This window comes from Chiloscyllium plagiosum, chromosome 5, assembly GCF_004010195.1.
Source record: "Chiloscyllium plagiosum isolate BGI_BamShark_2017 chromosome 5, ASM401019v2, whole genome shotgun sequence".
In the NCBI taxonomy this organism is placed as follows: domain Eukaryota; kingdom Metazoa; phylum Chordata; class Chondrichthyes; order Orectolobiformes; family Hemiscylliidae; genus Chiloscyllium; species Chiloscyllium plagiosum.
The window spans coordinates 90,275,511-90,286,159 of record NC_057714.1 but is presented as its reverse complement, the minus strand read 5'-3'; the positions used below and the strand labels follow the sequence as shown (position 1 = coordinate 90,286,159).

General features: G+C 39.2%; 1 protein-coding gene across 7 annotated transcripts in view; it reads left to right on the top strand.

The window, feature by feature from the left end:
- LOC122550085 (partitioning defective 3 homolog) overlaps positions 1-10,649 on the top strand; it is an 843,398-nt gene that overhangs the window by 819,086 nt on the left and 13,663 nt on the right. For 5 of the 7 annotated variants that reach the window (XM_043690628.1, XM_043690629.1, XM_043690626.1 and 2 more), the window contains one exon: positions 9,212-9,329. In XM_043690628.1, coding sequence (XP_043546563.1) covers positions 9,212-9,329 — 118 coding nt within the window. The remainder of the gene's footprint in view (positions 1-9,211; positions 9,330-10,649) is intronic. The other 2 variants (XM_043690631.1, XM_043690627.1) reach the window with 1 other exon arrangement.

The following is a 10,649-nucleotide window of genomic DNA, read 5'->3' as shown; positions in this document are numbered from 1 at the left end:
TACCGTCAAAATTGGCCTTTCTCCAATTTAGAACTTCCACATTTAGATCTGGTCTATCCTTTTTCATCACTATTTTAAAACAAATAGAATTATGGTCGCTGGCCCCAAAGTGCTCCCCCACTGACACCTCAGTCACTTGCCCTGCCTTATTTCCCAAGAGTAGGTCAAGTTTTGCACCTTCTCTAGTAGGTACATCCACATACTGAATCAAAAAATTGCCTTGTATGCACTTAAGAGATTCCTCTCCATCTAAACCTTTAACACTATAGCAGTCCCAGTCGATGTTAAAATCCCCTACCATAACTACCCTATTATTCTTGCAGATAGCTGAGATCTCCTTGCAAGTTTGTTTCTCAATTTCCCTCTGACTATAGGGAGGTCTATAATACAATCCCAATAAGGTGATCATCCCTTTCTTATTTCTCAGTTCCATCCAAATAATTTCCCTGGATGTATTTCTGGGAATATCCTCCCTCAGCACAGCTGTAATGCTATCCCTTATCAAAAATGCCACTTCCCCCTCCTCTCTTGCCTCCCTTTCTATCCTTCCTGTAGTATTTGTATCCTGGAACATTAAGTTGCCAGTCCTGCACATCCCTGAGCCATGTTTCTGTAATTGCTATGATATCCTAGTCCCATGTTCCTAACCATGCCCTGAGTTCATCTGCCTTCCCTGTTAGTCCCCTTGCATTGAAATAAATTCAGTTTAATTTATTAGTCCTACCTTGTCCCTGACTGTTTGACTCACTTCTGTTCTCAACTGTAGCAGTCTCAGATTGATCCCTTTCCTCACTATCTCCCTAGGTTGTACAGCAGTTTTATGTTCTTCAAATAAAGTCATGCCTGTCCTATCTGAATAAATATTGCAAAGGATGAAGAAGAAATTTGATAAAGTGCCACATCAAATGTTTCTGTGGAAAATAAAAGGTCATGGTATTGGAGGTAGCATGTCAGCATGAATAGAAGATTGGCTGGCAAACAGGAAGCAAAAAATGGACATCCATGGGTCTTTTTCAGGTTGGCAAGCTGTACTGAGTGCAAGAGTTAGTACTGGGACCTTGACTGTTTGCAGTTTATATAAATGAGTTGGATGAATGGGCAGTATTTTTGCCAAATTGCTGATGGCACAAAAATAGGTAGGGAGGTAAGTTGTTAAGAGGACATATGGAGACTGAAAAATAGTTTGACTTGAGAGTAGGCAAAGGTCTGGCAAATGAAGAGAAATGTGAGTTGTCCACTTTGGCAAGAAGAATAAAGGAGAAGTGTGTTATCCAAACAGTGAGAGATTACAGAGCTCTGAAATAGGGAAATGTGGCTGTATCTTGTTCATAAATTGTAAACCAGCAAGTAATTAGGAAACTTAATTGCATGTTATCATTTAAAGCTAGTCTAAAGGTGATCCTCTAATCATTGCCAATTGTTGCAAAAACACATCCAGTTCATTTGTGTTGTAGGGAACAACATGTGCATCCCTACCCAGTTTGACCTACACGTGTTTCCACATGCAGGGATGGACAACCAATGCTGCTTTGCCAGTGATCTTGCATCACGTGTAAGGATATTTTAAAAATTGTCATGAGGGAACTGAATTAAAAAAGTAAAGAAGTTATGCTTCACCTATGCAAGGCATTTGTGAGACAACATCTGGAGTAGTGCATTGGTCACCTCATTTAAGGAAATGTATTGGAAGGAATTCATAAGATTTACAAGGCGAGCATGTACACTGAGTTCATTGTCTTCTCAGGGAAGTCTGGACAAGCTAAGCTTGTTTCTGCTGGAGTTTATAAGAGTGAGATATGACTTGACTGAAATGTATAAGATGCAGAGGGCTTTTGACACAGTAGATGTGGAGAGGTTCTTTTATTGGAGAATCCAGAATTAATGGTCAAAATTAAAAGCCCCCCATTTAAACTGGAAATGAGGTGGGCTTTTTTTCTCTGACAGTCCTGCGTCTTTGGAACTCTCTTCCTGAAAAGTTGGTGTAAGCGAGAGTCCTTGAACATTTTTAAGTCAGAGCTAGATAGATTTTTGTTAAGCAAGGAATTGGTTCCACTTCTCATTACTACACACGAATGCACCTCATTTGTGGAGGGAAAGAAGTTTTTCCAGGGTTTGTCAACTTTATCTGGAATTCCTGTATGATAAATTCTGAAAATTGATGTCAACAAAATTTGAAAGTTATTCTAATGCTGTTGGTGCCACTATTCTCAACTGGCATTAAAATATGTTAATCTGATGAAGATTTCAACACGTGACCACTTTCAAGGAAAGCAGCAGAAGTGACATGCAATCGACAGGGTTAAGCAATCCCATAAACTGCACAATCCTGTCACATCCAGTTGCCAATGGTGGTGGACAATTAAATAAGCAACATGAGGAGGAGTCACTGCAAATGCCATCCTCAATAATAGGGGAGTCCAGCACACAAGTGCTGAATAGATGATCCATCCAAGCATTCCCAGCATCACAGATGCTAATCTTAACCAATCTGATTCATTCTGAGAAACAGCTGAAAGCATTGGATACTGCAAAGGTCATAGACCCTGTCAACATTGTAGCACTTATATTGTCCATCATGATTAGCAATTCACCTAGCCAAGCTGTTCTACAGTTACAACATTGGCTTCTACTCACCAAGTGGAAAATTGCCCAAGTGTGACCTGTGTATAATCCCAGGTCAAATCCTTTCCAATCAATTACCTCCCTAACAGTCAACTCTCGACATCAACCAAATGATGCAATTGGTCATCAAAAGTACACTCTGCCTTAGCTTCCTTACAGTCTTGATTGAAGCAGTGCATCAAGTAGTCCAAGCAAACCTAAGGTCAGGGGGAGTCATGAGGAAAACTCTCTGCTTGTTGGAGTCATGCCTGGTGCAAGTGAAGATGGTTGTGCTTCTTAGAGGTCAATAATCTCAGTTCAAGGACATCACTGTAGGATTTACTTAGGATTGTGTCCTAGGCATAACCATCTTTAATTCTTCATTAATGGCCTTCCTTACATTAAAAGGACAAAAGTTGGGATGTTTGCTAATGATTGCATCGTTTTTCAGAACGTTTACTATCGTCCAGATATGGAAGCAGTCCTGTTCATTTCCGACAAGAGTCGGAGCTGATAAGTGCCAGACAACATTTGCAACACATGTGCCAATCAATGACCATCTCAAATCATTGTTCCCATGAGTTCATGGAATTGTCATCCCTGAATCCCTCACTACCAGCATCTTAGGGGTTACCAGAAACTGAACTGGACCAGCCATTTTAAACTTGGCGACAAGAGCAGATCAGAAGCTAGGAGTTCTGCAGTGAGTAACTCACTACTTCTCTCCCCAATGCCTGCCCACTATCTATAGGGTCGAGAGTGTATTGCTGGAAAAGCACAGCAGGTCAGGCAGCATCCGAGGAGCAGGAGAATCGACGTTTCGGGCATAAGCACTTCATCAGGAAGCCTTTAATTCCTGATGAAGGGCTTATGCCGAAAACATCGCTTCTCCTGCTCCTCAGATGCTTCCTGACCAGTGCTTTTCCAGCACTACACTCTCGAATCTGAGCTCCAACATCTGCTGTCCTCACTTTCCCCTATCTACAGGGTACAAGTCGAGAGTATGATGGAATACACTCAACTTTCCTAGTTGGCTGCAGCTCCAACAACACTCAAGATGTTGGTGCCATCCAGGACAAGCAATCCATTTGATAGGCATCCCTCCATGATCTTCAATATTAGCAGAAGTGTGTGCCATCTGCAAGATGTGCTGCACTTACTCACCAAAGTTTCTTGTTTAGCAACTATCAAACCCATGACTTCTTGCAACTCAATGGACAAAGGCAGCAGATGGATGGGAATCACCACCCTGTAAATCCTTCCAAAACATTTGGAACTTATTACCAATCCTTCACAATTGCTCAGTCAAGGTCCTGGAATTCTCTTCTTCGCAGTTCTGTGGGTGTCCCTACACTCAAAGGACTATGTTGGTTCAAGAAGATGTTCACTGCTATCTACTGAAAAACAATTAGAGATGGACAATAGATACCAACCTAGTCAGCAATGGCTCCATCCCATGAAAGATTGGTCTGCCTTTATTTGAGATTTATATCTGGATTAATAGTAAGATAAAAAGGAGTGTGGAACACATTTTTTGCACATGAATAGCATTAGGAGGTTAAATGTTTTACTGCAAGAAATATTGACTCTGCTTCAATCATGGGATTAGTGTGGGATTTAAATTTCCAGCAAAATCAAGGAAAGGGTGAGGAGCAGGAAAGTGTGATTAGAGAGGTTAAGTTAAAGCCTCAGTCCAGAACTTGACACGTTAATCCAGGCTAGCCTTTCATTGCAGTGCTAAAGATGTATTACATTGTTGAACATGTGCCCCAACTCAGGCGATCTTCCAATTATTCTCTGATTTCTGATTTGTCTTTTTGCCTATAATTCTGTTGGGCTCCAGTTGCCATTCATTTCACTTCAAAATAGCATTGAATCCCAATGACTTCTCTAGACCTTTTGTAGATTCTGGATTTATTTATTCAGAACATAAAGCGTGTCTGCAATGATAACCAGTCCACCCATCTGAGCTGGAGAACAGCCACATTTTTAAATCAGCACTCGCTATCTGAAAGAAAAGATTGAGAAATGATGTCCTACAAAACTGTGTGGGAGGCTGACAGCAGGAGCACTTCAAAAACTAGTTCCACATCATGTAAGAAACATTCTTTACCAAGCTACGTCTGCTATTCATAACAAATAGATATATAACACAAGTATCTGTAATTTTCCAAAGTAATTGATTTATCTAAATGCATAATATTCAGTGAAAATTGTATCCTATGATTGCAAGTTCTAAGGGGCTCAAGGGTGTAGCAACGATATTTAGCTGCTACATGATCCATCTTAAATTATTCTAGACACATCACTTTGAAATTTGGAATGGGCGGCTTTCTCACACCTTTTAGTTTATTAATATAAAAATTGCAGATAATCTACTGAATTTTTTTCAAGTGCAATTTTCTCACCTGGAGTACAAAGTTCTTGTATATTTTAATGATTTACACCAGTAAAATTTTAAACAGAAATTCTAAAATTCTGTATTGGTTTCTATTAAAAACAAGGAAATGATGCTACAGCAAATCATTGGTCAGCCCCCATTTGGAGTATTGTTTTCAATTGTGGGCACCTTAATTCAGGAAGGATGTTAAAGCCCTGGAGAGAGTTCAAGAGAGATTTACTAGACTGATACCAGGAATGATGTACTTTAGAATCAAGGAAAGATTAGAGAGATTGGGCTTATTCTCCTTGGAGCAGAGAAGATTGAGAGGTGACCTTATTGAGGTATTCAAAATTATGAACAATTTTGACAGAGTAAAGAAGGATATTCTGTGTCCAAAGTTGGTATGTTAGTAACTAGGGGGTCACAATTTCAAGATTGTCATCAAAAGAGCTAGGAATGAGATGAGGAGAAACTTCTTTACCCAGAAAGTTGTCAGGAATTGGAATGTGCTGTCTGGGAGAGTGATGGAGGCTGATTGCGTAGGATGTGCCAAAAAAGGACAGGATAAATATTTGAAACTGATAAATTTAGAGGGCCACAGAGATAGGGCTGAAGAAAAGGACGAGCTGGGTGGTTCTTTTGGGAGCCAGTGCAGACACAATGGGTCAAATGAGCTCCTTACAAACTGTAAGATTATATGATCTTTATTAGAGAATGGATTTCACTTAGTACTTTCTTAAAGGTCTTCATAATTGGTCTTTTGCAGACTTATATTTTGCCATGATCTGGTCAGATATAACATAGTGAAATCTTCTGAGATCAATGTAATGGTGAAGGAGAAGACATCTTTTAGAATGTTACTGCTATAGAGACAGGCCCTTAGAAATATTTTGTTAGTAAGCTCTGTTTGTGTCCATAGTTCTTTACAGTTAGTACTTGAAAGCCTATCAACTCATTGCTTCCAGTGTTCCTCGATATTAAGGGATCTGAGCTTAATACTGTACCATGCTTCCTTTCTGTACCTTCTAACTATTTCTCTTTTTAAATTAACTACTGATTTTATTTTTGAAGAAAATATGACCTTTTCTTCACCAGGATTTTTTAACTTAAAAGCAGAAACTCACCAAGTCTGGCAGCATGTGTGGAGCGAAACAGAGTTGACCTTTGGATTCCAATATAACACCACTTCAAAACGTTCTCATAGTTCTTCTTAACTCTTAGCTCGAATGAAGAGACTTATCAGACTCCAAATGTTAACTCTACTCATTTTTCCAAGATGCTGCCAATCCTACTGAGTTTTCTCCATTGTTTTCTGTTTCTGTTTCAGATTTCCAGAATTGATAGTATTTTTCTTTTACTTTCCTTCCTAACTTACTTTGTAATTCTAAGTAAATATATGACTACAGCGGTCTGTTTCAGGCAACCTTGGAGTAGACAAATCAGTACTCATATCTCTAAATGTATTTTCCTTCCAAGTGCCTGTTCAACTCTTCTTCAAAGTTTCTGATTTTGCACAGCTTCCTAGAACAATCCATTCCAAACACTCAACACCTGCTGAATAGTGAGAATTGATCTGTCTATTTGTATGTCTTACTGTCATTCTCAGAGCCATGTAGACAGTTTCTCAGAGGTAAACTGGGTGATATTCTGAAATGTTTTAATCAGATCCTGTAGTGACTGTGTAGAATTCTAAGGAAAAAAAATTGTCAACCTCATAGAGTTGTGGTGGCTTGAATGCTGAAAGTGTTTAAAGAAGAAATGGATATATTTTTGAAATATCAGCTAGTTGAAGAATATGAAGAGCTGGCACCAAAAAGGAGTTGAAGCATGGGGCAAATTAGCTGTTGAATACTTGAGAGACCGATTGTCCTTCAGCTGCTCCTATTTCTTATGTTGTCATGACAGTGTGGAACTTCAGAAGGACATTGACAAGTTAGAGTGGGGGTGATAGATGACAGATGAAGTTCAATGCAAAGAAATGTGCAGTGATACATCTTGGTACAAAGGGCATGCAAAGACTTACCTCACATCCCCTCTGAACCTCCTGTCCTTACATTAAAGCAATGCCATCTATTCATTGATCCCTTCATCAAAGGAAAGTTTCTTCCCGTACATGCCCCTCACAGTTTTATACATCTCACTCATCTTCCCGCTGACTCTCCTCTGCTTCAAGGAGTCTATTAAATCTCCCTTCATAACTAAAACTCTCCAGCCCAGGCAGCATCCTGTGCACCCTCTCTAGTGCAATCACATCCCTCCTATAATTCCAGAACTTGCACACATTACTTTTGCTGTGGCCTAACCAATGTTTGATACAGTTCCAAAATAACCTCCCCGTTCTGAAACTCCATGCCTCAGCAGATAGAGGCAACAATTCCATATGCCGCCTTAACCAGTTTACCAATCTGACCCACTAATTTAAGGGATCGATGAACATATACACCAAGGTCCCTCTGATACTCCGTGATTCCCAAAGTCCTACTGCTCATCATATATTCCCTCACCTTAATTGTCCTGACCAAGTACATCACCTCACATTTATCCAGATTGACATCATTAAAAGAGTCAAGAAGGTAGAGCATTTAATAAATCAGACAGTATTCTACGTTTCATTAATGGTGCATAGCATACAAGGTTTGGTCAGAACTGTATAAAAACATTGGTTAGGATATAGCTAGAGTATTGTGTGCAGTTCTGTGTGCCACAATGCAGGATGAAGGTGAATGCATTAGAGAGAGTGCAGAAGAGGTTTACTAGACTGGCTTTAAGGTTCAGAAACTTCAGTTATCGAGATAGATCGGAGAAGTGTAACTGTTTTATTTGGAGAAAAAAAGGCTGAGGGGAGATTTGATGGAATTTTTCATAATAGTGAGAGATCTGCACAGAGTGGATATGGAATAAATTTCCTGGTTATAAAAATAATTGTGAACCAGAGGGCAAATATTTAAAATATTTTATAAGCAAGCGTGATGTGAGAATAAAAAGAACTTTTGCACACATTGAGTAATGAGAGTCTGAGAACATGCTAACTGGAAATGTGGAGGGTGCGGGTTCATGTTGAGGCTTTGAACAGGGCCTTAGATGATTAGTTAGGTAGAACCAAAATTATGGAGGAAAAGCAGAAGATTGGTACTAAGCAAAGAACAAGTGTGAATGAGGTGTGTTCCTGCATTGGAACAGTTCTCTGATTCTGAAATAGTTCGCAGAAAGTGCACATCTGTTAAGATCATCCCAATGCAGTCTGACTATCCAACTCTATCTTTATATTGAAGGATTTTGCATGATATTAGTATAACCAGACACATCCAGTCACTATACTGTAGGGAATCCAATCTAATCTAATCTAATCTAAAGAAAAGGTCCGTGGGAAATGTATAAATGGAGACACTGATTTAACTTTGCTTTAACTATTAGAAGACGAGTAGTCATTCAGAACCTCAAACTTTTCAGTTAGATCATGGCTGATTAGCATATGATGAATCGTTACAAAAAAATCAATATAATTGAAATAAATGTTGTCACAATGTCAATTATTCAAAATGCTTTGAATCTATTTTATGCCATATTTAGGGTTGTAATTATTCGGTATACAGTCCTTAATCTTTAGGATTTAAGAACATTATATTCACTTAGACTTTGGATATTTTGATTAGTCTCTCTTCACATATGGATTTTGTTTCATTGATTAGGTAATTAGCTCTAAAATCCAAAGTGATTGATGCCTCTGTTAAAATTGATGAACTAATCTGCAGTATTGATTTCCATGGGACCCTGTTTACAAAGGTCCTTTCAATGCGGAACTGAGAAACAGGTGAAGCAGAGGACAACATGTTTTCCAGTGCAAATTAAAATTGGACACATTTCTTTCCTGTGGAGAATTATTCTTTCCAGTTAGAACCCACTGGTGATGAGGTTACTTCATTTTGCAATAAAAAGATATTGAATTGTGCAGATGCAAATATGTCTGAGTGGCTGATTTACCTTCCAGTGTTGGTGATTCCCCCAGCATGAATCTGTGAATTTGATAGCTGGGAAGAAGCAAATGTTAACAGCAGCCTCTTGCCAGCTGGTTCTCTCATCACTTCGCTTGATTTACACACCAGTAAATTAAAAGTGAAATCTGTGCTACCAGTTTTGTCAACCTTGAGGTGAATTGTATTAGCTCTGCTTAATGCACTGTGTTGTTTCACGTATTTCAGTTTCTTTTCCTTTCCTTTTCTGTCCTAGTAACAGACTCGCTCCCAGTAACCACGATCGGATACAAAAGCTAAGAAATGAGTTCCAGCAAGCAAAACAAGAGGAGCTTGAGGATCGGCGGCGTACATACAGTTTTGAACAGCCTTGGGTGAGTGTTTAGACTGTCCAGATGGGGACGGAGGGCAAAGAACTTTAACTAAATGGCAGCATCTGCAAACACTGATCCTAATGGGCCCGTATGCAGTGAAGAGTCGTATACCTTTTGACCTGTTCACTGCTAACCCCTTATCTGCATCTGTGGCGCATCATTGATAATTTGATCGCATGCAATATTAACTCACCATTGCTTGAGTGGACACAGTCTGCGTGGAGAACATGATGCTATACTGATTTACTAGACTATCCCATTCTTCTTCAGGGACAACCTTTGTTCTTAAAACAAAATGAGATCCACTCCAGACTGGGTGTTTTGCATTGTATTTGTGATGTATGTTTTTCAAATCAAGTTTTAGGTGGGGTCCAGTTAATAGTGAACTATGCTGTTGCAGACATGTCTGAAAGTACTTGAAGTTAACACCTTCAATGCAACTTAAAACAAGTCAAGCTTTTATTTAGTCTGGGACTTTGTAATGGGATTGATTCTCATGACTGCTTGTTCAAAACCTTGAATATAAAATATAAAACCATGCTTGTTTATAGCTAAGGGTGCATTTATTTGAGCATACTGTCACCTTTTCATGATAATACATTTATGTTGGCATGATAATTAAAAAATAATCACTGTATTCTTGCTACTTACTATACTTTTCCTGCTGCCTCCTGCCAAGAGTCATTGCTTCTGATGGGCTCTGCAGCTTTAGGCAGTGAGTTGGTGATGTCTGCAGACAGGGAAAATTGTAAGAATAAATTTATGATATGAAACAGCCGCATAGATGCAAATGCATGGATCCACGCTTGCATATCAACTGATTGCCTCAGTTTTACAGTACCATGTGTTAAATGTGCTCATTCATTTTGTTCGGAGATAACGAACAGATAATGTTATGTAGAACATGCATTGCTTCTATGGCAAGCTATGTTCGCTGTGAAATCCCAATAAGCATGTTGCTGGGGAAATGTGCCAAATTGTACACTTTTACATATTCTCTAAGGTGGGAGCTGTGACATTATTTTGAAAATGTTACTAGAAACTGTATAGTAGTAGTAAACTTGGCATTCAAAACTTCACTGTTCTGTGATGTTGAGTATAATGTTCATTTTGTTCTCATACTAGATCAATTAGAGTCTTAGAGTAATAGCATGGATCCAGCCCGTCCATGCGGACCAGATATCCCAACCAAAAATCTAGTCCCACCTGCCAGCACCCGGCCCATATCCCTCCAAACCCTTCCTATTCATATACCCATCCAAATGCCTCTTAAATGTTGCAATTGTACCAGCCTCCACCATTCCGTACACTTACCACCCT